Source organism: Takifugu rubripes, chromosome 16 (genome assembly GCF_901000725.2).
Source record: "Takifugu rubripes chromosome 16, fTakRub1.2, whole genome shotgun sequence".
NCBI lineage: Eukaryota > Metazoa > Chordata > Actinopteri > Tetraodontiformes > Tetraodontidae > Takifugu > Takifugu rubripes.
The window spans coordinates 8,782,322-8,808,934 of record NC_042300.1 but is presented as its reverse complement, the minus strand read 5'-3'; the positions used below and the strand labels follow the sequence as shown (position 1 = coordinate 8,808,934).

At 44.9% G+C, this 26,613-nt stretch overlaps 2 protein-coding genes across 8 annotated transcripts; one reads left to right on the top strand and one right to left on the bottom strand.

Annotated features, from left to right (window-relative positions):
• Nucleotides 1–111: 111 nt before the first annotated feature.
• Nucleotides 112–8,444, bottom strand: LOC101073390 (adenylate cyclase type 8). The gene is made up of 22 exons (XM_029849662.1): nucleotides 7,969–8,444; nucleotides 6,961–7,091; nucleotides 6,039–6,235; nucleotides 5,175–5,918; nucleotides 4,918–5,067; nucleotides 4,718–4,848; nucleotides 4,534–4,645; nucleotides 4,325–4,452; nucleotides 4,073–4,231; nucleotides 3,691–3,925; nucleotides 3,445–3,615; nucleotides 3,266–3,366; nucleotides 2,983–3,184; nucleotides 2,817–2,909; nucleotides 2,582–2,742; nucleotides 2,331–2,412; nucleotides 2,093–2,251; nucleotides 1,869–2,015; nucleotides 1,709–1,801; nucleotides 1,503–1,617; nucleotides 1,184–1,386; nucleotides 112–915 (listed from the first exon to the last, which is right to left on the bottom strand). The coding sequence occupies exons 3-22, from the start codon at nucleotides 6,192–6,194 to the stop codon at nucleotides 709–711; spliced, it is 3,549 nt and encodes a 1,182-aa protein (XP_029705522.1). The 5' UTR covers nucleotides 6,195–6,235; nucleotides 6,961–7,091; nucleotides 7,969–8,444; the 3' UTR covers nucleotides 112–708.
• Nucleotides 8,445–8,807: 363 nt separating this feature from the next.
• LOC101073163 (protein EFR3 homolog B) lies at nucleotides 8,808–26,002 on the top strand. Of its 7 annotated transcripts, XM_011612090.2 has the most exons (24): nucleotides 8,808–8,990; nucleotides 9,446–9,590; nucleotides 15,042–15,118; nucleotides 15,806–15,933; nucleotides 16,216–16,366; nucleotides 17,944–18,065; nucleotides 18,273–18,422; nucleotides 19,769–19,903; nucleotides 20,683–20,761; nucleotides 20,872–21,007; nucleotides 21,117–21,278; nucleotides 21,607–21,718; nucleotides 21,808–21,859; nucleotides 21,934–22,106; nucleotides 22,196–22,271; nucleotides 22,348–22,509; nucleotides 22,585–22,716; nucleotides 22,809–22,876; nucleotides 22,991–23,118; nucleotides 23,199–23,290; nucleotides 23,378–23,426; nucleotides 23,513–23,619; nucleotides 23,714–23,763; nucleotides 23,899–24,004. In XM_011612090.2, the coding sequence occupies exons 2-24, from the start codon at nucleotides 9,584–9,586 to the stop codon at nucleotides 24,002–24,004; spliced, it is 2,454 nt and encodes an 817-aa protein (XP_011610392.2). In that variant the 5' UTR covers nucleotides 8,808–8,990; nucleotides 9,446–9,583. The 7 variants fall into 7 exon arrangements, with proteins under 7 accessions (XP_011610392.2, XP_029705254.1, XP_011610390.2 ...); XM_029849394.1 differs by lacking the exons at nucleotides 8,808–8,990; nucleotides 9,446–9,590 and adding an exon at nucleotides 9,915–10,097; XM_011612088.2 differs by lacking the exons at nucleotides 8,808–8,990; nucleotides 9,446–9,590 and adding an exon at nucleotides 10,123–10,467.
• The last annotated feature ends 611 nt before the right edge of the window (nucleotides 26,003–26,613 follow it).

Here is a 26,613-nt window from a genome sequence, read left to right as displayed (position 1 = left end):
TTAATCGCCCAGGCTTTCAAAAAAAACGAAAAAATAGGTTAAAGAAGGTGTAGAAATTCTATTGACAACCTTAAAAGATTAGTTCGTTCATGATTGATCCAGGTTGATGGATTATTGAGAGAAAAAAGACAAAAATATGTCATTTATTTTTTGTTTGTACTAGAAAGCTATTATTATTAACAGGTCCACTTACATTATAAATGCATGGAAAAAGCTGCGAGAATTAAGCAAGATAATAGCAAAAATTAAAATAACACCGATCAATATTGTATAGGCCACTAGTCTATCTGAGGCTGCTGTTTTGAGGTATTCTGTGTTTTTTGGCTCTGACGTCTGAGTACTTTCCAGGAGTATCATCTGCTCCAAATCAACAAATAAAACAAAAAGATTAAAACAAACAAAACAGCAATGGTTATCACATCTCAATATGGCAATACAGTATTAGAAGAAAGATCTAACTGCTTATGTCAGACAGGCAGGATCTAATCTGTGTAAAAAAAAAAAGAAAAAAGCCCATGGCTGAGTTCCCCTGCATGTAGCTTCAACTGACATAAAAGAGGTCACGGATATGGAGGGCACATGTTGCTAAAGCCATTCTCTCAGTCTGTGCAGAAAATGTAATTATGGCAAAATACTTTATAACTAAACTGTAAACCACCAGAAACAATATGGCAGCGTCCTCCTCTCTGTTTGACCTTCGGCAGCCCCTCAGCATTGAATCGTGCAGGAAGTCAGAGCAAAGCTCCCATTGGTTTCCCTTTTCTTTTCCTTGTCTCTGGCCTGGACCAAGTTAAAGACCACTTCTGCGAGTGTCAGGCGTCCTCCAGTCCGCACCCGCAAGCGTCCGTCTGTGGAGGTCTTGCTGCGCATCGTTCCAATGAAATATGTGCGCACTTTTCCCTGATGCTCACTCACCTACAGAGAAAAGACGGAAGGTCACCCGGTTTCCGTTGCAGTCAAGAAACAAGTGGAATAACATACTTGAAACTGCATGTAAATACATGAATAAGAACTTTTTGTTATGTCTAGTTATAGTTTTCAAGAGTGTCCCTGTCCTGTCTGATGACACGTCTACAGCAGTGGCCACCAGGGGGCACTGCTACCTTCTCTTTCATCTGATTGTATTAAAAATAGCTCTTGCATTACTATTTATATAAAATGTCCCCACACTTGTGGCGCTCACCCCTTTGACGAAAATCTCTCCACGTAGCTCCAGGACAAACCCCCACTCTGCCAGGATCTTCTTTGTGGCCTCGGGTACCTGGATTCGCCCGCTAACCCCTGTGCTGTCCATGCGGCTGGCCAGGTTGACAGTGGAACCCCAAATATCGTACTGTGGTTTGGTGGCACCGATCACCCCTGCTACCACTGGCCCATGGGCAATGCCTGTTTTCCATCCGAATCAAATAAACCAATGACTTAATATTATGTCTGCGGTATCACTGAAGTTTGTTTTGCTGAGCTTCTGTATTCTGTGTGCATGCATGCAGTATGCTACTCACCAACACGCAGCTCAAAGTTTTTGGAGGAGTGCCTGTTAATCTCTTTCAAGGTCTCTTGCATTGCCAATGCAAACAAAACCAGCTCACTGAGGTGATTCCATTCGTCCATGGATGTCTGAGACAGACAGAGATGAACAGATGATGATGGCAGCCATATTGGAAGGGTACACAAGTGCACGGGGCAGACTGTGAAGACAATGTCACACCTGTCTGTCGGGAGCCAAACCAGAGGCGGCCATGTAGCAGCTGCCGATGGTCTTTATCTTCTCCACATAGTTGAAGTATGACTCCTCCAGCAACTGGACAGAAGCAAAATTTGGAGACACAGGTTCGAATATGACCCGACGTCTCCAGCTGCACAGTCACCTCATCAAAACCGGCGATGATCTCATTCAGCAGTCGGAGGCAGTCGACGCCCTCGTGTTTGATCTCCTTCTGCTCAAAGTATTCATTGAAGCCAGCGATGGATGCAAACATGACGCCCACCTCATCATAGGACTGGGCGTAAAGTTCCTGAAACATTCAGTTGTGACTGGGTTTTAAAAAGTGAAGGTTCCCTTTGAAAGATGTCAGCAGAAGTTTCTTTTTACCTCATCGTTCTTGCTCCTGTCCAGAAAATGACGCGCCACATGCACAGGTAGGATGTTGTACAACAGACACTCGTTGTGTTCCCGTAACTCCCGCATGTCCTCCACTTCCTGTTGGGCCTGCAGACGCCACAGGAAGTCCAGTCGGGCAGTGGCCTCCCACTTGGAAGCAGCAAACCCACATTTACACGCCAGCCCATTGGCACCAAACAGTTTGCATGAGGCTGCGAGTCAAACATACCTGCTGTCCGTTGTAGAAGATGGCAACAATAAACATGGAAATGAGAAGGATGGAAATTCCTTTTCTTCTGATGTACTGAGATCTGTGGGAACATTGAGATGGAGAGCGACGGGAAAGACCGATGAGAGATCAGCATTTAAATGTAGTTCATGGGTGCATCAAGTACAATTATTGTTCTAAATATGTTAGCTGTCCTGGCAACTTAGGGGTATATTTGCACATGTGAACAGGCCCACTGAGGCGTGACTGACCTGTGCAGCACATCGGCACGGGTGAGGGCGAGGAAGGCCAGGTGGATGAGGTAGGTGTATACGGCCACTGCCAGCAGCAGCACTGCCAGCTTCAGGAGAGAGTTCAGACGTAGGAAGACTGCGCAGGTCACCATGGCGATCACAACGCTCAGTACAAAGATCTGAAGTATAGAGGGGGCGGGGGGTTGATTTTGCGTTGTGACTGAGGTTGCCCCTAATACAGCTGACGTCTCACCTCCGGATGGGTGCACACGGTGAGCGGGTGTGAAGTGGTGCCTGTTGTGTCCAGAGCGACAGATTCTTCATCCTCCTTCAGAATGCACCACACCTGTGATGATCAAAGCGTCAATCTGCTGAACTTATAAAATTCAGATATCCTAGAAGCAAGTTTAGACCCTCACCATGTCAGCAGAGGCCAGGCCAAAGTTGATGACGATGGCGGTGATGGTGAGGAGGTTACGCGCGCTGTTGTTTTCATGCATCCAACAGCAGAAATGCTGCAGCGCAGCCGGACTCCACTTAAACTCTTCAGCCAGGGCGAGAGACAGCAGCAACACGTAGGCCAGAAGAAAGATTAAGAACTGGAGGATGACCGGGAACGTCCTGATGGAAGAACAAGAGAAGAAGAGATAAGAAGAGATGGTGAGGATACTAAACCAGGAGGGGGGAGGCGCAGGATTATACCTGGGTGCAGGAATGAGAGCTTGTGCAGCCATGAGGAAGAGGAGCATGATGAAGGAGCAGACAAGATTGGAGTTGAACATCTCATCCCTCATCTGGGAGAACTGAGCCAATGGAAACACAGAGCGCAGTCAGCAGACCTATCCCTCTCCTCAAGGCATTCGGCGGCAACCTCAACTCACCTTGTCCTCCATGTGTGTATCTTTGAACACCAACGTCAGAGGGGCGATGTGCTCCCTGTGCATTTGATCGCTGCTCCGAACCTTTATGGCATGCTTGATGCGTAGGTTTATCTCCTTAGAGGTGGAGTGCCAAACGTTGGGTAGCGAGCCGTTGGTGAAGGAGGCGAGGATCTACAGGAGCAAGCAGGAGGCGTGGGTTTAAAAGCATTTTTCCTGGAATCAAGATCTGGTCTTAGTTGTACCTACACTGTTCATGTCAATGGCGTTCCCAAACGGAATATCCGGGTTCCCACAGCGATGGGTTTTGTGGACTTTTGGAGGTCGATATAGTTCAGTGGTGTGGGGTTCCTCGGTGGGGCAGATGAGGAAAGTGTCGATATTGTGCTTCAGCAGAAACTCGTTCCTATCTCGGCCATGTCCGTCCTCGGTTTTATAGGTGCCCTCCAGACAATCAAGGGTCGCCCTTGAGATGTGGATGCGTCTGGGTAGTGATGCAAGGCAAAAAGGGGAAAAATGCCAAAGTTCTTTTTAGCTAGAGCACAGAAGCTGAATAAATAAGATAAGGCTCTGATTGTTGAATACTATTATGTCATGATTATTGGCCTTATATTACGGTTTCACCACTCACCCTGGTATACCGCCAGCCTCCAGCATGTTGGCAATGCCCACATCCCAGGACCAGACGTCAAACTGCCACTTCTGCAGCCCCAGAACGCCACACAAGACCGAGCCAGAGTGGATCCCAATCCTCATGTCCATGTCGAACTTTAGCTGCTTCCGCACGTACCTGTTGTTAGTTTAAAAAGGTTTGATTTATTTTATTAAGTAAGCTGAACAAAACAGCCCCCCCATCAAGAACTCCAGTCAGGGTGCGACTGACCGGATGGCGTTGATCATGGCCAGGCCCATCTCCACGCAGTGGCGTGCGTGGGCGCGCTGCGGCTCAGGGACCCCAGATACGCAGTAGTAACAGTCTCCCAGGATCTTTATCCGCAGGCAGTGATGCTCCTGTGGCAAGACAGGGATTCTATCACACCCCAAACCAAGCAAAACAATGTGTTATCAGAATCTGGGACAGTAATTTATCACCTCTGCTAGCCGGTCGAAGCGTCCAAAGAGCTCATTTAGGGTTCGGACCAGATCCTGGGCTGACAGGTTCATGGACAACAGAGTAAAGCCCTTAATGTCTGCAAACAGGATGCTGCAAAGATGAGAAGAGTGAGAAATTCAGCCTAACAAACTTGGATGGCGACTGTACAGTGAGTGCACTTACCTGACATCTTCATACTGGTGGATGTAGATCTTGTGGAACTCTTGTGGGCTGAGTTCATCTTCCAAACAGCTCATGTCAGCAATCATCTCCAAGGCAACAAAGCGGGGCAGGATGGAGAGCACCAGACGTTCCTGTGGGGCCAGATTTTTATGGATACATGACACGAATCCTGTCTGAATCAGAAGGTTCTGCAGGGGTACCTGTCTCTGGTTCTCCTGCTCTAGTTTGAGGCGACCCTCGATGCAGCGCCGCGTCTCCAGGAAAACCTGCCTCTGCGCGTGGTCGGTCAGGTAGTGGATGAACAAGCCCGCCGTGTTCATGCCCAGGTACAACAGGCCTTTGGCAAACACCTGCATGCGAGAGAGTCAAGCTTGTTGCTGACTTGCGTGATTTCAATTCATGTTTAGGAGACAATGACACCATGATACAACGGAGGATATTCAGGCTGTTCTCTTACCATTTTCATAAGCACTGCATCGTTATAGCTGCGTATAAGCTCCGCCACAAGGAGCAGCATTGAGGTGAGGGAGCCGGCACACATGGCCCACGGCAGAGGCAACGGCAGCAGCGTGTATGTGGCAAATAACGTGAACAGAACATACCAAGCAGGATCCTTCTCCAGTCCATACACCAGTCCTCCCAGCAGCTGCATGGTTTGTGACAGCCAGCTGGCGAGGCCGGCGTAGTGAAGCCACTGCGGCGACATGGACTCTTTGCAGGTCAACACCAGGACGCACAGCGCCGCAGATAACATCATAAACACACACGTCAGGCAGCCACGCAGAGTGTCTGTGACGGCCTCGGGCGCCAGCACCAGGTACAGAACCAACACGTGCAGCTTGGCCACTGCGTCAATCACGTTGGTGATGGCGAGAGAGTTGCGTCTCTGGTGCGAGTAATGCTCCTGGTAGAGTTTCTCCAAGTCACGTGACTTGAAGGTGTGCCTCAGGCAGGGCAGGTAGATCCCAAAGACAGTGTGGCCCCAGTTCACGAAGAAGTCGGCGTCGCTGCCGTAATCGTTGAAGGATCCTCTCACGCTGCCGTGGGTGGAGGTGGACCCGCGGCTGTGGGCGGGGTGCACTCGGAAGCAGGAGGACCGGCGTTTGGTGGCCCCGCGCGTCGCCTTGTTGCGGATTTGTCTGTTAATATCCTCGATGTAGGTGTCTGTCACGATGATTTTTTGCGCGGGCTCCACGCCAACCTACCAAAGAGAAGACGATCAGATCTACCTCGCCTGACGTCCCGTCTTCCACGGAAGTTGTGCTCGACTCAAACTCCATCCTATCACCATGTGTGTTTAGAGGGTGGGAAGGTGGGTCACCTGGGCGCTCAGCTCCTGCTGGATAATGATGTGTTTTACAGCATTCTGCCACAGCATCTTCTTCCTCCTCAGGCCCGGGGACAGGGTCGCCGCCAGGCAGGCGGGCTTGTGCAGCTCCATCGGCGAGGCCTGTGTCGTCTCAGCAAAGGTCACCATCAGGCCGCCTTATTTGTTTGTCTCAGATCAGGGGGAGGCGGCTGGCAGGAGAGGTGTGGGAGGTAAAAATATCATCAGTGGTGCCGGAGGAGCTGTATTTACAATGATCCTGATGTCATAGAGGTCAATTCGGGTCAGAGGTTATCAAACACTGCCTTCTGGATCAATGATACAGAGATAATTGAGAATTTTCTGTTCTCAGCAGGGATTGATTGTCAGGATGGCTCCCATTTTCCATGAAAGCACCATTTTCAGCAGCATCTATGCAATAACACCCAGGTCATCCTATAAATTTAAACCTGTAAACCTGTCAATGCAATCAAAAACCATTTTCTGTATCTAAATTAAGAACACACAGCCGCCGAGGCGCACGTGTCCATGCAGCATGTCAAAAGAAAGGCAGCTTTAAGGAAATCTGGTGGTCGGATTTAGACCTGAGCTAGTTAATGCCATGAGTTAAACGGATGCGGGTTGTTTTAGTTAAGGCCACTATCATCAGCCCGTGCCTCACGTGGAACCAAAGATCTGCACCGCATCAGCGTTTAAAAGAGACGTTAGCCTGGCTGGAAGTATTCACAAATCAGCAAAAACATTTGATTCATTTCTCTGAAGGTTTGGCTATGAATAATCCTGAGTGAAATACTCAAGACTAACAATATGATCCTTTTTTTTTTTTCATTTTATGATGAAGGCACCAGCTGGATCGGTGGTCCAAAGGCTGAAAGAAATGTTTAACAGGATTTTGACTAAACTGCTTCAAACTCACCTGTATTGCTTCACATATCGTATTTCCACCCTTCGTGTTCTGCATTCACCATTCATATCCAGCCATCCATAATCCCAGTTTCCCACAGCACGACAGTCACACCCAGATGTGAAAATCAAGGTGGGATCCATCTAAAAATGAGAAAGGTCAGAGGAGATCCAGTGGAGCCGTTCTGGCTCTGATCATCACTGCAACTGTTTAGAAGCTGCCGTCGATGGCAGCGTGGAGCCGCAGGAGCGCAAAGAGGATTACTTAGTTAGCAGCCCCCTCACTGGCTGGTTCAGTTCATTCCCACCAAAACAAATGAGCTCTTGACCATTTATCTCACTAAATCCACTCTCGTCTGTGCGAGTGAGCACTGGTGCCCTCATCCGATATGAAAAGTACCATCGCTCACTTGTCTTTTATCCCCTTGAATGCCAACTGTTACCCTCGGGTAGGTGTGGGAGATCTCAGGTGCCTAAAAGCATGAACTTTTCCCTGACATCAGTTCCTCTGTGGGACGAAGTCAAATGGGAGAACTGGGAGAACAAGGGGCCTCACGCCTGTAAGTGGGTTAAGGCTTCTAAATACAAGCAGGCAGAAAGCTGAGAGTGCAGTCCCCATCTGTCCTGCCATAACTATGCAGCTCAGCCCACTCTTGCTGATTACCGTAGGTCTATAAATACTGGCTTCAGGTCAAGGTAACTAGCTCTACTTTACTGTAACCGCTGCCAGATCAGGCAGGTGCCAGAGAACTGGCCAAACCCTCAACACACTTATGAAACTGGTGGTGAGAAAGTTCTGCTAAATGAAACAGGAGCGCCGATTCTGCTGTGAAACTTGTGTTCTTTATTGGTAACTGGAGGAGGAGTCGGGATAGAATTAGCACTCTGAGGTCAAAACCCCAGGAGCTAATTAGAATTAAGGCTAACCGCTTTGGCTGTCGACTATAATCAGCTGATCCTCCTGCAGGTGGTGGCCTGCGTGCTTGCCAAGTGCTTATGGTGGACACAAATATCCACTTACGCTGGCGGCGTATGTGGCGAATGCAGGCCTGTTGCAGACGTCTTCAACAGTTGCTGGCTATTGTTTGAGCTTCTGAAGGCGACACAAAAACCAAGCAGGGCTCTCAGTGCAGCTCTTTATTTTTGCTGAAGAGAAAAAAAAGCTTGTGCAAACTCGGGACAGGTACAACAGGATTATTTGAGAGGGATGAGAATGTGTCTATTTTTAGAGAAATCCTGACAGTTGTCTAATTTGATGCTGGTGATCAATGATCATTGTTAACTGTTTATAGTCAGTAAACTTTTGCAGGCTGCAATAGTGAACAGAACAATCTGCAACAATAAACATCACACTCTGAGGCCTTAATAAGGTCTTAGCTGATCATAATAAGTAGAAGAGAAATCCAATTTTGTTTTCTCTACTCATTTATGCAGCAAGTTAGGTTGCCATGGTGACAAAGGAGGAATGGCTGAAACTCGCCCAGTACTGCCACCAAGTGGCAGAATATGGATTTGTTGGAAAAGAGCCCCGTTAAGAAATAATATACTGTATAAACAGTTACAGAGATTGATGACGAGTTTTACTGAAGTATGCCTGCTGGCGGTTTTGATATTACTGTATAGATGTCAGATGAGAGACAGCAAATGGAAAATAAATAAATAAAAAATAATAATTACAGGTTCAGAAAATATTTTATTTTATTAAAAAAAACTTTATCCAAAAAAGCAAATAAATATTAAGAACACTTTTAAAAGTGTTATATTGTATTTGTTTTATTTACTCAAATTGCGAAAGTTTTCAAGGAGTGGCTGATTGATTTAAAAACATAAAATAATAATTATATATATTCCTAATAAACGTGTTCAAACATCCATCACTGATGCTAACTTCAGTGTACAAATTCCAGATAACCCGTTAAAGCTGTCAAACAGGAACTGTAACGCTGCTCAAACTTGGCCTTTTACAGCATCTGTAAAACTTTTATTGAGGCGGTCGAGTCTGGATGTCCTTACGCTACACACCTTGATGCTATTCGCTTCATGGTAAGACATTTGTACGCGAATTAGGGCAGATAAGTGAAAAAATTAAGCAAGCTAATAGTAAGTTAGCATCCCTAGCTACTAGATGGACGATGTTAGCATATAGTGTCTGTGGATTCTACCTTTTTGTCACTATCCTTGTTTGAATCCATCACCTTAGGTTTTGCTCTAGACTTGGATGTAGTTACTGAACAGTGTTGAAACGTATTAAAAAGAGGATAGACAAGTAAAAAAGGTAATACGTGCCATTTGAGCTAGTAAATTAAGTTTCCTTGCAAATGTGATCGTTATAAATTAAAAATGGGACGTTGCCAGCCATTTAATTACAATGGCACGCTGTTCTCACCGGTTCGGCCGGCGTAACGAGGATATTTATTCTGTCTATTAGGATTTAAGTGCCACGAATATCAACAGAAAATAGTAGCAGCTCGGCTAACGTGTGCGTCCGAATTTCGCAGGCCCAAGACAATCCGGGGATTTTCCTGATTTCCGAAGCGCCGCTCGAGGCTCGTTGTGGGTTCGTAGAGGAAGATCTCTCCCCGTCGCTGCTTCGGCGAGTTCAGGAGAGCAGCGCCACCCTGTGACAGACATCCAGTATGGCAGGTGGGCAACTCTTAGGCACCTGTGTTCTTAAACAAGCAAAAAAAAACCTCAGTGCTGATCCTATACATATTGTCCAACAGAAGCTTTGCATACGTTTCCTGCAATATTTCTTTCCTACAAAGGCATTTCGGCATGTTTTAGAAAGAGTTTTGGAGAAATGACTCGCCCTGCAATTTACATGCATAGGCATGGTTGCCTCATTCCTTGAACCTCAAGCCCACAGATTTGCCCTCCTCTCTCCCTTCTCATTCCTCTCTGCCCTCCTGTTTTTTTCTGTTTCCCTGCCTCTTTTGCCCAGAGAGAGAGACCGTGTGGATAGTAAGGTCCATTGTGCTAGTGAGATGTTTATTAATGAGAGAGGCGCACACGGAGTGGAGCAGCCATTTGAAATGACTAATCGCTAATCTCTTCCTTAATACGGTCACTCTGTATTTGAGGCTTGGAGAGTAAATTACTCAGCAGACTCAGGAAATGGACGTATGAGTTGGGGTTCCATCGGGATTCCTTGTGAGTTTGCGGGTTGATGTGTGAAACTTTGCAACAGAGCTGGACTGTTGGCTGGACTGGACTGTTTGTGTCTTTGCCTTTTTGTGTTTCTAATTGTCGTCGGCGCGTGCTGTGGATGCGTGTGAGAGTTTTTTAGGTTTTAACTCGAGTGGTGTATCGCAGGTGTTTTGGACAATGATTGCAGTAGAAAAAGAAAGCAGAGCTTTAAAAGTGTTTAATTTGTGAGTGGATCCGTGTGTGTGTGTGTGTGGTGTGTAGCTGTGTGTGTGCTGTTGTTTGCCTGTGATGCCTCTGCCTGTGCCCGATGTACCAGCCTCTCAGAGGCTGGCACTGGACTGTCGTACCCTTCTGGACCATCGTGTTGGAAAGGGTAAGTGACAATCTCTTCTCTGTCTCCATTACAGGGCAGAGAGACACAGACACACCATAACTGAGCTGAAAGATGAAACTCCTCAGTATTTTTGCCAACTTTTCGGGGGAAAAAAGCACCTCGCTGCTTTGGATTTTACACGATTTATCATTAAATGGTGCAGTTTACTGTTGCCTAAATCTCGGTCCTCTCCTTTATTTTTCAAAAACCTTCTTTTAATCATTCACCGTCATTAGATACTTTTGTGTCGTTATTGAAAAGCTAAGAGAATGTTCTTGTGCACCAGAGAGTGTGTGCAGGCGCACCGAAGATGTGATTCACAGCATCATATAAGCATCCAGTCTGCAGCATCCTCAGGCTTTTAGTGCCACCACAAGCAAATTATAATGAATATCCTATCTTCCCCTACATTTGTGGCTGGTGTGTGTGTGGTAAATTAGATAAAGGCTGAATTGACTTAAGATGGTTAGAAACTCTGCAAGGGCAAGAGCTAGCAGCTAAAATGTGTTATAGATGCAAACAGTAGTTTCATTTTTGCACTTTCTGCATGCGGATTAAATTAAAAAAATAAATAATGGATTACAAAATGAAGTTGCTGGTTCGATTTATCCAACATGCAGTTTTGATTCATTTTGAAACGAAGGAAAAGCTCTGAGGTCAATAAATTGCAGGTAGTATGTTGTAATCACAGAAGGAAATAACTTGAAGTCAAGCAGGAAGCCAAAGAAGATTAATGAGAGGAGGAAAAGAGTGGGAGGAGAGAGTCGGGAAAGATTGTGCGGGTGGGAGGTCGTCTCCCTTTTTATCCCTGCAGCGTGCATTTCTCCCTCCTTCTCTCTCTCCTGCTTGTCTCTTTTTTCCCTACAAGTTGAAAAGGCTGTTTATATACGCGGGGTGTAGTTACCACTACCGCCGCTAGGGGGAGCGCTGTCGCAGAACCCAGGCAGGAATATCCAAGGTCATCACACTACTCTCCTCCCTCTCACTGCCGTCAAACCCATTCGCCGCGTTTGTGTGTTTGAACATTTTTGCACGTCAGAGTGAAGCGTGCGTAATTCACCGCATCAAACCCGGCTCGGCACCAAACGCAGCGCCGCGTTCAGCCCCAAGCACATGTGCAGGCATTCGTCCCTGCGTGCGTGCGCGCTCCTTTTGGCACAGCAGTGCGACTGAAGCTGCATCGTGAAAGCACAAGGTTTTGCAGCGCGGTAGTCCAGCATCACGATGTACGGTAAGAGCGCTCTCGTGCCCTCGTGCACGCCAAGCGTGTTGTGCTTTGTGCTTAAAGTCGTGAGATATGCGAAGCATCCCGCGTTCAGCCTGTTCTGCTACATTCTGCTGCACGTTTGCTCTAAGCCCTCTCCACACAGTCTGCAGCCGTCACGAGTCTGACGTCTGCCATAAGTGCTGCTAATAAGTTGGCACTTCAGAATTTCAGCTTCAGCTAAAGCTTCAGAGAGACGCTGCTTTGAGGATGTTTATTTTTGGTAACAGATTACTTTTACCTTTTGAAACTGTTTCCTGGTGTAACTGAGACGGTAACGACGGGCTTTCTCCTTTCCTTCCTGCGTTCAGTTAATGTGTTCTTATCTTTTGACAGATTGTGATATAAGGCATTATTTTCCACTTTTCCTTTCCAAATAATATTTTAGGAAGCGCATAAGAAAGTCATCTAAATAATCTAATTTCAAGCATATCTTAAGCAGCGTATGTGTGAAAAGAGTCGCACAATCTTCATTTTCCAGGTTTGGAACGTGCCCTTGTGCCGTGCTTTGTGGTAGCTCTAGTTGGAGATCCTGATGTATAGTTCATTGATTTTTATTGATTGTTTTTCTAGTGTGCCTTCCTAATGGTTGCGCTGCGAGTTTGGAGACAATTGATTGGGGAAAACACAGATTGGGGCTAATGCATTACAAGCCGCTCTCTGCTGAATTCGTGGTCGTCTCCCAGAGCCGGTTTGCCTTAATTGTAGCGTGTCAGATTGGTCTTACGTCACAAGGTTTTGATAGCAGCTTGGGTCTGTTTGCCTTTATGTTGGGTCCATTAGAGCAGCCGTCTTCGCTACCACCCACGCTGGGACTGAAATGTGCTCGCATCTGTCCCAGCAAGCCTGGATTGATGACTGGATTGTGGACGGCGTCGACATGGTACATGAGAAGCGATTCGTGCTGCGGTTAAACTATTAACGCACCGGCTTTTGTTGTCATGTTTTCCGCTGCATGGTGACAGTTAATCCCATTCCTTTCCCCTCATCAGCGTATTGACTGACCACCGGTGCCTCACATCATTCTGGCCGTTAAATCAGCCTTAAACACTCTGCGTTAGCACACTTTGTATTCTCCACATCTTTCAGTGTTTGCAAATGATTGCGTGAGTCAACCGTTTAACCACGTCTGCCTTTGTTTGCTGATGTAAAAATAGCAGGTCGGAGTCCATGTCTCCCCCCTCCTCCTTATGTAAGAACCCCCCCCGAAGGGCAGCGTTCGTTGCGACCATTATTTTAAGTGTCATGAATCCCCGTGTGGCGTGGAGGCGGCTGCCGCGTGTTAGCGCCGCGTATGTGAGTGTGACCTGTTCAACCAGTGCTTGCATGACCCCGGGTGAAGGTGAGGTCTGTTGATTAAGGGATTTTGCCGCTCACACAAACAGACACACAAGCAACATGTCGTCTCTGGCCTTATAATAGTGCAGCTGGAGCAATTTTTTTCTTTTACAACATTGATTTGTCACATTTTTGCTTCCCTTCAGGCTCTCTGGCCCAAACATTTAATTTTTAATCTGACATCCTGTTGAATGGAGAGCGTAATCTCTTAATGTACCAGTTCATTGTTACATGTCGACAAAAATAGCAAAGACTAGCGCTTCCACCGTGAAAATGGCAGAACACACCTTTCTGTTAGTACAAGCATGTTAATATTGGCAAGAATTCCACCAACATAGAACTTGGCAGCGATCATTAATTCGTTTCAGCTGTTTTTGCCCTCGGCAGTGATGTTTCCATGCATGTTCGGCTTGAAACGAAGAGAGTGGGTGGATGTCGTGAGACCCTGATGCGTGCTTTACACCACTGTTATCCGAATACCTCACCACCCGCCTTGTCACACTCGCAGCTCTCTCAACACAAACCCGCATTACTAGAAATGGCAGAAATTTAAATATGCAGTTTTTCATGAACTCCACAAAGCGGACGGACGTGTGAGCAGCACAGAAAGAATGTAATAAGTAGTTGAGATTTATGAGCCATTTAGTCCATCAAGGTCTTCCTTCCTTATCGCATTCACTCCCTCGTTTCCTCCTGTCTCTGTGTCTCCCACTCTTTATCCTCCATCCCTTCTGCTTTACCTTTGGGACCTGCCGCATTTTCATTAATTCATTGGTGAGACTTCCTCTCGGGCCAGTACAGAGAGGGGCCGAGGGGGGGCTGGGTCTGTGGAGGGACAAAGAGACAGGGAGATAGGGAGGGGGGTGTCCACAGGCCTCAGCCCTGTTTTAGGTGGTAGATATGAGAGTAGCGGCTCTATGAATAGACACGCTGCTAAGATAAGCCCGAGCTCTTGTTGGTGAACTTGAGGAGAACTTTAAAAACGTCCTTGAAGCGGCTGAGCACTGAAGACAAAACCAAGGCCCCGTTGTTACCCAGTTAAAAGGCATTTCAAGGACGTCCTCCTCGTAGGTCAGTGAGAACAGAGGAAGGCTGCCGAGAGAAACCCAGTCCTGGCTGCACCGTTAGCTGCCCCTGATGGGCGTGAAGGATGATTAATTATTATATTCAAATTATTATTCATCGTGTATAGGAATTTCCCTTTTAAATTCTTCGATACCTTGTCTCACGTACGAAAAAGGAACATGTCTTTTTTTGGTTATAGAGGAAGAAAATGAAAATGTGCTTCATAGTAAACCAACTTTTGTTTAATATTGAAGTTTTTGTACCAGCTTTTGCTCCTTGCTAAATATGCTGAAGATGGAGTCCTTGATTGACGTTGACATCCACATAAGTGTCACTACACAGAGGTAAATTCAGGGGTTTTGTGACATTCTCACCCATTTTCACTTGGCGTGTCCCATGGTCCCGCTATGACTCACCACTGCTGAATCTTCTTAGCCAATCAGCATGCAGGCTCGCTCTCTTTTCTGCCTTTTTTCTATTTAAAATGAGAACAAAAACACTGCTGGCTGTGCTTAATGTGTCTTCCATGGCTATCTTGAGTTCAGCTTTAGTCCTGGCATTCAGATCTGTTATGCTCAGAGAGCACTTGACTAAAATAAAGTGACGTGTAAACACACTTGAAGCACTTTCAAAGATGAAGTGTGGGTCTGCCAGAGCTCTTCTGAAGACGTTTCCTTCGAACGCGAGTGCAAATGCATCTGCAGTTGGGATACAAAAAGCCCGGATGTAAACGAGGTTATAGCAAAGGAGGGACAGAGATGAAGGTTCTGGTTATCAGAAAACAACCATGTTCTCATGTTTTTACTCTTTAACCTGGCCTGGTATGACCGACCTTGCAGCCAAGTCTGTGAATTTCTGTAAATCTGTTTTGATTTTTAATCCTTCCTTCTCTTTCTGTATTCTTTAGGGGTTTGTGGTTGTTGTGGGGCACTCAGGCCCAGGTACAAAAGACTGGTTGACAACATCTTCCCAGAGGATCCAGAGGTAAGTAGCTCCAGTTCATGCCGGTTCAATTGATCCTTCTTCCTTGTTTAACTGCATATAGAATTTCCATGATTCCCTCTAATAGTATAGGCCAAATTTTTGCTATGTAATTGTTTTATAAACAAAAAAGGAAAAATCTGTATTGCTTTAAAAACAAGCCATCTTTCCTTTAGAAAAGTAGCAAACATTGTGTTATTAAATCAGCGCCAGTCTTTGCTGTTGTTCATTCATAAAGTTCTGTGAGTTACTAAAATAGTCCAGGATGATTGTCAGATCTGTGGCCAGAACTGTGACACACAGGATCTACTAGCAAACACAGACCTGATTTCCCCTCTGATTTGTTCCCAAGCCACCGCGTTTGTAATGTCTCCACTCACCCAAACTGTTATCTACTATGAATCTGCGAATATGTGCAGGACAGCTCTGTATGCTCTCTGGGTTTCATCACATTATTGCTTTCAAAGCCTTGTCCAGGACGGAAACCATCTTTATGATTGTCTCGGCCTCCTCGGGACTGCATCGTTTGCTTTCTCTTGTTTTTGCTCCATTTGTCTTAAGATTAAAGGTGAAAGAAGAGTTAGGAATTGAGGCCTGTCAGGACATTGAGAAGCAGAAGGGGTCACCAGGAGATCAAACGTTTCTTTTGTCTGCCACATATTCACTGTTCTTTCTCTCTGAACCATTAAGGATGGGCTTGTGAAGGCCAACATGGAGAAGCTGACATTCTACGCCCTGTCAGCTCCGGAGAAACTCGACCGTATCGGAGCCTACCTGTCTGAGAGACTGTCGAGGGATGTGGCCCGGCACAGATACGGGTAAACATTTCCAGTCAGTCTGGGTGTGAAAGACTTTTTTTTTTTTAACCTGCCACTGACCTGACAGATACTGGTGTTACATTTTTGTCTTTATACATTCTCTCACCACTGCCTCCAATTTGTTGTTTTGTTTATAAGAACTCTAAAGTGATGTTTTCTGACTCATTATTTCTGATTTTATGTCTGCGATCCTTCTCACTGTCCAGCTCAAATCTGTACTGGCACCCAAACTTTGGCTAGCTTATCCAGGTTGATATGGGGTCTGATTTATTTCCTGTTTAGGTATGTGTGCATAGCCATGGAAGCTCTGGACCAGCTGCTGATGGCCTGCCACTGTCAGAGCATCAACCTGTTTGTGGAGAGTTTTCTCAAAATGGTGCGCAAGCTGCTGGAGTCTGACAAACCCAGCCTGCAGATCCTTGGAACTAACTCTGTGAGTAGAGCACAGTGGAGAATCTGGCCTTGATTACCGGTACACATTTAAAGTAAGATAGTAACCTTTTTTCTTTTTTTTTAAAATTCCTGATCTGGAAACAGGCCATAAATTCTGGCCAGGCCATAAATTAAGATCTAAGAGGTGGTTTTGACTGCATATTTTAGGATTTATCCCCTTACTGAGTGCCTTTATACATGTTTTCAATTAATGTCAATCATCGAAGGATTTGGATTTTTAATTTGTTTAAGATCTTGACTCGAATTAAGCTCTAAATATAATTTAATAAACATACAATTTCACCGAGCTGCTTTTCAGAGTGAAGACTGAGATAAATAAGCACATCTGAAAACCAAACCTTTCTGTCAAATCTTTCTCAGGGGATTTAAATGGATTATATAATCTGAAGTAGACATGACTCATTAACTTTCCTGATTAGATGGCCCAAAGAGAAACATGTGAACGTGTTAGAATGTGTGTGGCGTGCGTGAGTGTGCTCAGAGTGCTGAGCAGGAGGAGTGTGAGGGATGAGTAATATGGGAAGCAGCTATTGGGGCTTTCATCTGGGTCAGTGGAGGACAGACAGCATAAAGGAAATGGGATTAGCTGCACACCACACTGCAAAGATCTGCCGCAGCAGCCCTCTACACAGATTGATAACACATGGAGCTACTTTTTATTTCTGTCTTATGCTATCAGTCTTCCTCAGAGAGATGCTAATGGGCCTGTGTATCTCTTTGCAGTTCACCACCAGTAGTTTAAGTGTTCACTTGCCTCAGACTTTAGCTTCAGGTGTTCTGTTGTTGAGCAGTCTTCCTATCATGTGTTCCTATCATGTGTTCCTATCATGTGTTCCTATCATGTGTTCCTATCATGTGTTCCTATCATGTGTTCCTATCATGTGTTCCTATCATGTGCCATTCTTGGTGTCAGCTGTGTGGCTTTAATGAAAGCAGTGTCAAAGAGAGGTGAAAGGAGTGGATTAGAGAGTGTATCGCCACAGGATTCCAGCCTGTCCTGGTTTTATTTCTCTCTGTTTCACTGACCTAAAACCCTGGACTGCTGAGCCCCATAAAACCACCTGTCAGCTCTCAAACACATTAGTGAAAGACATACTGCTGCTGTTGACACGATACCTATGATGCCACTGGCTCAAGGTTGCATAACTTTCTCACAATCAAGCCTGCAGCTACAAGAAGCTACAAAGAAAGGTAATGCTTGAATTAATGTTCAACAGACAAAAGAAGATTGACGGGGATTCATTAAAGCACAAAAAATCCATACGTCTAAGACAAGAAGTTTCTGAAACAGTGACTTTCAGTAAAAGTTCCGTGTAGCCTAATTTTTTCCCAGTTCTAATTAAATCAAGTGTAATTTATTGATTGGAGAGTGTTGTGGAGCTAAATGTCAGCTTGTTCAAAGGTGACATTTTCTGGCCCAGCAGGAGAACTCTTAATGAGATGTTACATCGCTGCGATTTGACTTTAAAAGGTATTCAGCACAGGGATTCCTGCTTTTATGCAGCTAAACTCCTCAGTGGGAACATGCACTTCATACCCTTCTTCCTCCAACCACAGTTTGTGAAGTTTGCCAACATAGAGGAGGACACGCCATCGTACCACCGGAGCTATGACTTCTTTGTGTCCCGCTTCAGTGAGATGTGCCACTCCAGTTACGAGGACCCTGACATCCGCACCAAGTGAGTGGAGTAAAATGTATTTATTTGACCTTAATTTTTTTCAAGTTATTCTTGTAATCTTCTGAAAATAGACTGCTACATCTAGGAAGATCTAAAAATAGCTTCACAGAATGATTACAGCCAAATGCAGACAGGCAGACTGACAAAAAGACTTATAAATATAGTGGTGAAAGCTTGTTAAATCAACAGTCTGTGTTTTATCTTTAGGATCCGTATGGCTGGTATCAAGGGCCTGCAGGGTGTGGTGAGGAAGACTGTCAATGATGAGCTGCAGGCCAACATCTGGGACCCTCAGCACATGGACAAGATCGTCCCCTCGTTGCTTTTCAACCTGCAGAGTGGCGAACGCACAGAGAGGTGAATACAGACGTCCGTTTGTCTTCACTGGTTAGGTTGCAGAACCTTATAGAACTCTTCTTTTAAAACAGAACCAAAGACACTGCATTTGTGCTTCTGTACCTATTTTATTACTTTCTTGCTATATAGTAAATCCTGCATTGTCATATCCTGTGTGCAAAGTAAGAGAGGAGCTGTAGCAACAGCGTCTACCAGACTGTCTTCCAGACAGATTGTCCCTTGGTGTGGGTGTGAAATCTGATAACACGATGTTGACCCCTTGTGTCCTGATTGCACAACTCAGGGCCTTTATGTTGCAGCACACTGGTGCTTGTTGTCATATGTTGACACATGTTTGTCCTGACTTGTGTAGGCAACTATCATCCGTGTCACTCTTCATCACTGTCAGTCTCAACTGCAGCATCCAAGGGCAAACCCAGTAGGAGACTGGAGAAGGTGGGGGCAATGGGTGGAGAATCAGGAGGTTTCAGGGGAACGAGAGAGATGCAAAGTCTTTGACGTCATTGTTCACGGGAGGTGGGGGGACGTGACAGCAGCGGGTCAACAACAGGTCACAGACGATGGTGATGAAATGGAAGGTTTCTCTCACCTTCTATTCACGTGGTGGTGTGGATTATGAGGCCTGCACCTTCTGTTCTTTCTCCATGTCTCCACACTGAATTAAACACAGCCAGTTTTTAAATCCACAGAAGTCAGTTTAGAGTCTAATTAAACTGGCAGATGGTGCATTTCTTTCCACATTATTCCCTCGAGCGCAGGCAAGTTAATTTAAAGCTTAGCCAAAGTGAAGTTGTCCACCACTTTGAGTTTCTGAAGTGATAATATTACTTTTGAAACTGATTGATTGGTTATATAATTTGGTGTCAAGGGGTCTGGAAAGCTGTAATGTTCCAGTTCTCAGTAGCTCTCAAGTGATAGAAATGATCCTCTCTGGAGTAAATTAAGATGGCTGTATCTACAGGAGTTAGAAATAGTTTTTCAAGGTTCCACTTTAGATTGGAGTAAAGTCAGACGGATGAAAGAGGAAGGATGAAAGACTTCAGCCCTTTAATAAATAATGCCTTATATGGAGTCGCTCCAGGCTGACCAAGATAGAGCTATGGCATGAATAAAAAAGGGGCAGGATCTTACGCTTGGCACACAAACACAGATGTCAGCAGGGGCACTCGTGATGTGTCTGACTTTATTTAAAAGGGAAAACAGAATGTTTTCTGTAAATGAGTATTGTTCAGTCACACTGATCGCAATCTTTTCTTTTGTTTTTTTTACTGCGCACTCCCAATCCCCACCTCCCCGTCCTTGCTTTCTCCCTGTTCTTTCCATTCACCTGCTTCACTCCCCCCCAGCCGCTCCCCCTCTCCGCTGCAGGCTACAGAGAAGGAGAAGGAAAGCCCAGTGGAGCTGACGGAGCGCTGTTTCAGGGAGCTGCTTGGACGGGCAGCCTATGGCAACATCAAGAACGCCGTCACTCCCGTACTAATGTGAGTAAGCTGCGTTAAGGCTCCCGATTTATTGTTGATGCGTCGACTGAACCTTTAAGCGATTTAGGGCTTTGTGGACATGCTTTGGTCTGTGCATCGGTTGACCCGGCGGGGGGGGGGCTTGTGACAAGGTCAGTGCAAGGTACATGTTCCTGACTAGATGGGAGGGGAGGATTTGCAGGTGGGTATTTCAGCTGCATATTAATGGATTTCTGTTTAGAGTCGCCTTGTAAGACGGCTTTTCAACTGCGGTTTGCAGCTTTGTCCTGTTTCTGAGGTCATTTGTTACACTAATTTAACAGTGGCAGCCGCCTCATCTGCAGTCCTCCTTTCATGCTGTTTCCATCTGCTTTCGTACCCCAGCTATCATTTAATTTAATCAACCTACTGCACTTGACTGCATGTGTGGCAGATTGTTTGTTGTGATCCTGGTCAATATCTTCAACTTAAATTTGCTTGGAAATTTTTTTTTTCATTTTTTCAAATCTGAGTGCTGGATTTTTTCTTAATTCTGAAATGGGTTTTCATCTGATCTTGTTTATTCCACCTACGCAGAGGTCTGAGCTCTCCAAGTGCTGTGTTTTACATTTTTATTTCTTTGGAACACTTTTCTAAATTTTATGTTAATTATCAGCCCTGTCTGAAACCTCCATCAACATCTCTGTTTATATATGTTGCACATTTGTGTATAACCTTTATAATCATTTTGTGTTTGGTATTATTACTTGATTTTAATGGGTGGTAACATCATTCCTGTTGCCTCCTTTGTGCCCCCGCAGGCATTTAGATAACCACTCTCTATGGGAGGGGAAGACCTTTGCAGTGCGTTGCTTCAAAATCATCATGTACTCCATCCAAGTGAGTGTTTACATTTATATAGATGACAGATTTGTTTAATTGTGAATGTGTCCCTGTGAACACATTATGGTGCCATGATCTCATTCAGTTTATTTCTTCCACTTTTGCAGTCCCAGCATTCTCACTTGGTAATCCAGCAGCTTCTCGGTCACCTGGACGCCAACAGTAAGAACTCAGCCACAGTGCGAGCTGGTATCGTGGAGGTTCTGCTCGAGGCAGCCGCCATAGCAGCCAGTGGATCTGTGGGTAAGACACAAACTGTCCTGCCTGTTGTTGTGACCAGCAAAGCCTGAATTAGCAGGTTTAAATATGGAGATGAGTTCCTGTAATTATTGGTCACTGTTTGTTCCTGCAGGTCCTACAGTGTTGGAGGTGTTCAACACTCTGCTGCGGCAGCTCCGTCTCAGCGTCGACTATGAGCTCACCGGTTGCTATGATGGCAGCACCAACATTGGTACCAAGATCATAAAAGCTCATGAGGAGAGGCAGCTGCAGGAGGCTGTCATCAGGACCATTGGTGAGTTTGAGAGGGAAGAGATGGACAATAAAAGAATCACCATAATCACTGAAGAGGCCTAGTAGTCTGATAAATACATGAAATGCTTTAAGTACTTATGTCTCAAATAATCACCAAGTAATTAGGGTACAGCTGATAATTTTATGATTATTTTATGTAGCAGATGTCAGACATTCACAGTGTTTCAATTTTTTCACTGTTTTGGAGGTAAACAAGAATGAAATCAAATAAATCCAAACAAACCTCTAAAATTTTACATACAAATATTTTTTCTAAACCCTTTTTCTCAAAAATCCTTTTTGTCCTACTCCATCATCCTCTCTATCAGGTTCATTTGCCAACACCTTACCAACATACCAGAGGTCAGAGGTCATGCTTTTCATCATGGGCAAGATCCCAGTACCCGGGGTTCACCCTGCACTCTCCTCTAAAGACTCAGGGTAAAACACACACGACTTCATTTGCACAGATTTAGATATTCTTTTTAAATTCAACCATCCTTTAACCTCTGTTGTTTCTCCTTTTACAGGCCTGAGGGCACCCGGATGATTCAGGTTATGCTGCTGAAGTCCTTAGTCCAGGTATGTGTGGCCCACAGTAGCCCTGGTAATGGCAATAGATGACAGTGCTGAAGAAATTTGTTGGTTTCTGTCAGGTGACGGCAGGTTTTGACACTACCAACATGCTGACGGCCCTGCCAACCTCGTTTCTGGAGCCCCTGCTGTCTTTCTCCTTAACGGAGGATCCAGAAATCCGACTGCTGGTGCTCCAAATTCTTCTAAGCCTCATCGACAGGCATGACAACGCACCCAAGTTCTTAAACGTGAGGTGAGTACACGAGACAAACGTGTACTGAATCGAAACTTATCTGTACTTGATCAACCATGTTTGAGGATTATTATTTTCTGTGGTTACAGCATCATCTCGGACATCTCCGTGCTTAAGCTTAAAGTTGACAAGTGCTCCAGACAGGACAACCTCTTCATGAAAAAGGTTTTTATTTTTTTTATTTATGTGAGCATTTAGTAGTGGCTCTTCTTACTCCTCCTCCTGTTGTGTGATGTTGCAGCATGGGCAGCAGCTCTACCGTCACATCTACCTGGGCTGTAAAGAGGAGAGCAGCGGCCAGCAGCACTACGAAGCTCTCTTTGCTCTGTTGGGTCTCCTCAGCATGGAGCTAGCCAACGAGGAAGTGGTGGTGGACCTCATTCGACTGGCGCTCGCCTTACAGGTGCTGACACCTTTAATACCTTTAAGTTGCAATCACATGACCCAGCTTTGACGCTCACTTTTCTCTCCCGTCCAGGATCTGGCTCTGTCTACTGACGAGGCTTTGCCTGTGTTTAACCGCTGTGCCATTCACGCAGTCGCCGCCGCCTACCTCAACCTCATCTGTCAGCTCACCACTGTTCCAGCCTTCTGCCAACACATACATGAGGTCTGTGCTGCTGTGTCAAAACACAGCATGTGTCGATTCCCAGCTGTCCAAGGACCCTCTCTTAATAAACTCTTTCCCCCGCTGCTCTTCAGGTAATTGAGTTGAGGCAGAAAGAAACCCCCTACCTTTTGCCTGAGGATGTTTTCATTGAGAATCCCAAGTACGTTCCTATCACTTTCATTTCTCGTCTCTTATATTTAACTTAAAAAATTCTATAAATGCCATTCTGGCTTTTTGTTACCATTATGCTTAATCAAATAAACGCTGTGTCCAGACTACCCTCTTCCCTAGAGAAGGTGGAAGGGGAAGTTCTCTTCCTTCAGTCCAAAATCACAGAGGTTCTCGGAGGGAGTGGATACAACACAGACAGACTGGCTACGCCTTATGTTCCTCAGTACACTGGTTAGTAGAGCAAACGGTCAGATGTTAAAACTAATGATTTATGAGCTGTGCCAGATTGTATAGTAATTTTTTCTTAACAGATGAGGACCGTCTCTCTAAGCGGAAGAGTATAGGTGAGACCATCTCTCTGCAGGGAGAGGTGGAGTCCAGAAACAGCCCAGAAAAAGAGGAGGTAACAATAATGAATCCCACTTAAAATAACGTGTTTTATGTAGGCATCATGAATTAATTCTTAATAATCTTGCGCATACTTTTCCAGAGAACGCCAGCTGAGGAGATCACATTTGAAACCCTGAAAAATGCCATCGGTACAATAGTGCAATTTTTATTTTTTAATCACTGCATTTATTTAAAATGTCTGATCATTTTTCGCTTGTTTTGTGTCTCCCTCTAGTGGACAGTGTCGGTATGGAGGAGCAGGAACGAGAGCGGAGGAGACAAGTGGTGGAGAAATTTCAAAAGGCTCCTTTTGAGGAAATTGCTGCCCACTGCGGTGCCAGGGTACAGAAAATACTCTGTTTAGTCCTTGAATATAGCCACTCTTCTTCCTAAATACTTTTTTGAATTCAATTATTGTATTTTTTTCCTCTTCCAGGCCACACTACTGCAGAGCAAACTCAACCAAATCTTTGAGATTACAATCAGGTGATAAATTCTTCTTTAGGCAATTATACAACATCTGACAAGGTTCTGCCACCATAAATGAAAATGAAATAATAATGGAAAAATGTGCGTGGAAATAATAAAAGTTGTGGATGATTCATCTGTCTTTGCATCCAGGCCCCCGCCCAGCCCATCTGGAACCATTTCATCAGGTTACGGTCAAACCCAGAGTCGATCCGTCCCCATCTACGAGATGAAGTTTCCTGATCTCTGTGTGTACTAGAAAAACAACAAAACACACCCTTGGACAGAAATGGGATTATGCAAAGGGGAGATGAAGTACACTTCTTCACTGTTCAAAGATCTTGAATCAAACAACTGTAGTACTAAAGAATGCCACCTTCAGCTATAGAACATGCCACTTCACCTTTGTCATGTGATGGCAGCCAAAACAAGCAGGCTTATGTAAAGGAACACATGAGGATACACTTTTCGTTTTTACTTTAGCCAAGTTCTGCTAAACTGTCACTAATTTTGTTTAAAACAAAGAATCTACGAGGGAAAATTACACACTAAGTTGTTGCACGTGGATTTAAACCCGAGCTGACCTCTCTAACCCCTAAACACTTGGATTTATTTTTTTATTTTAGTCGCATTGACATGTCTGATGACGTCGATGCTTGTATAAAAGGATTTTCGTTTAACTTTCACACATTTTAAAATTTATTTTATATTAGCCAAAAGTGCTTTCCTTGATCACACTTTTACATCTAGTATTTTTATTTTATTATTCTCAAGTCTTGCTTTAACTGGAAAACAGTTGCTAATCCCCAGAAGATCCCCCAGTGTGAGTGTGCCTTGTATGAGGTACAACATAAAAGCACCACATTAAAACACAAGGAGATTAATAGGACTATTTTTATCTTTCCATATAGACGCATATATATATATACATAGAGAGAAACTAATTGTATCAATTATCTAAATCTTTAAGCAGATGTAAAGAGTAGGGTTTGTTTTTTTTTGCTATTGTATGAATTTAAATTTTATTTTATTTTAAACTGCCACTGCACTGATCGATCTGTAGAGATGAGAGGAACATGTTGTTCCACTAACAACCAGCCAACAAGCGACACAGGAAGTCTAAAAGGTCCAAAAAGAAATTTCAGCCCTCTCAAGGTGACGTCAGTAGTTGATTAGTGAACGCCCGGATCTGAATAACTCCAAAAGCCATTTCTTTGGAACCTGCGCATGTGCGCAACTACAAGCAGGCACATGCACGCTCACACAGGTATTAAGTATGACGGCAATAATTCCAAAAGCCTAACAGCATGGCCCAACCGTCGGTAGCGCATCCTTTCCTTTCCCATGTTCGGAGTTGTTGTCAGTGTTGCTGTCGTGGTCCTGTGACGGGTCAGTTTTGTAACGTTGGCAGAGAGCGCCCCTCATCCCGCCCAGGCTCAATGTTCCAGTGTAGGTTGGTTTTTCTTGGTTTTTGCTCCATACCCACAACTACCAACCCACCAGACTGTCTGTGGAACCTACATGTGCAAAATGTCTGCTGACGTCATCGTTGCCAACTTCTTGAAAATGGAGTTTACACGTTTGTCCAGTGACTCTGCGAATGAAAGACAAGCAACAAACAGCTAAACTGTCCAGTAACTCGTCTTTTCACCATCTCACGTATTTCCAGTGGAAACTTGTTAATCTGCCAGTGCGCTTTTTGTCATTTCATGGTGTAACGTGATTGTACCTGGCGCCAGTTCTGTTTTATTTCTTGTCATGCCGACTCATCAGTAGATCTGTTTACAACGTCGTGCTGTAGATTGGATTCTTTTTGTGAACTTTGCACTTTAAAAACTGGATTCCCTTGCTACAAAGGCAGCTTTTATGTTGGGAAAATGCCTTATGAGCGTCAAACCTGACTGTGCATGCTAGTGATGTTACTGTGTGGTTTTAATAAAGCTGTCTGAAAGCCACATAGGCCTCCTCTGAGTCCAGAGAACACCCAGAAGCCAGAACAGAGATGATGGATCAGTAATGAAAGTGAGAAAAGGAAAAGTAATGACTGGATGGGAGTTCTTCATGAACATCAGGATTATGGTGCTGGGGATTAGAAGCAGAAATTCAATCTGCTGCTTCAGTCATGGAAATTTTAGTCAATTGACTTCAGACTAATGACCCTTAAATTACAAAAGAACAAAAGCATTTTAGTGGCGACTGGTGGAATAATTGATCATGTCGATGCGATTAAAATGGAGAAGTGGGCTGTCAGTGAAATCAGCAGGTCTTTGTATGTTTTTAATTTTATAAAGTTGATAAATGACATTCATACACGCCACAAGTACATTTTCCAGCTGCAGGCATTAGCAGGACAGATGTTCACATTTACTTAAAGTCAGTTTGAATATTACAGAAAATGATGTTTGGACTTTCAAAGCTCCTGGAAAGCCAGTGGATCTTCTGCCACCTTCACTCATGCACATGTGCCTACGAGCGTGCACGTAAAGCTGCATTTCCTCCTGCGGACTTGCTAGTCCTAACGCCCAGCATGTGTGAATACAGCAGGAGAGCGTGCATGTGTGAAGGGGGTTGTTGATCTGAGGGCTAAACCAGCCATCACACTGGTTGTGAAGGTGAACCAATCCCAGAGGAGCAAAGGTGTGAAACTGCAGGAGGAATCTCCGCTCACGCTCAAATATGTGAGTATGGTCATGAGCGGAATGAGCAATCAGAAGCACATCAATAAAACTAGTCTAAACATGAATATCACGTTACCTTCGCTGTAAACTGACCGGAGCCGCAATCAGCAGGTAAAAATCGAGACCTCGGCCAACATGCTGAGCTAACGTCGACCTGCTGCTGAAACATCTGCTTTTACCCGACAAATCG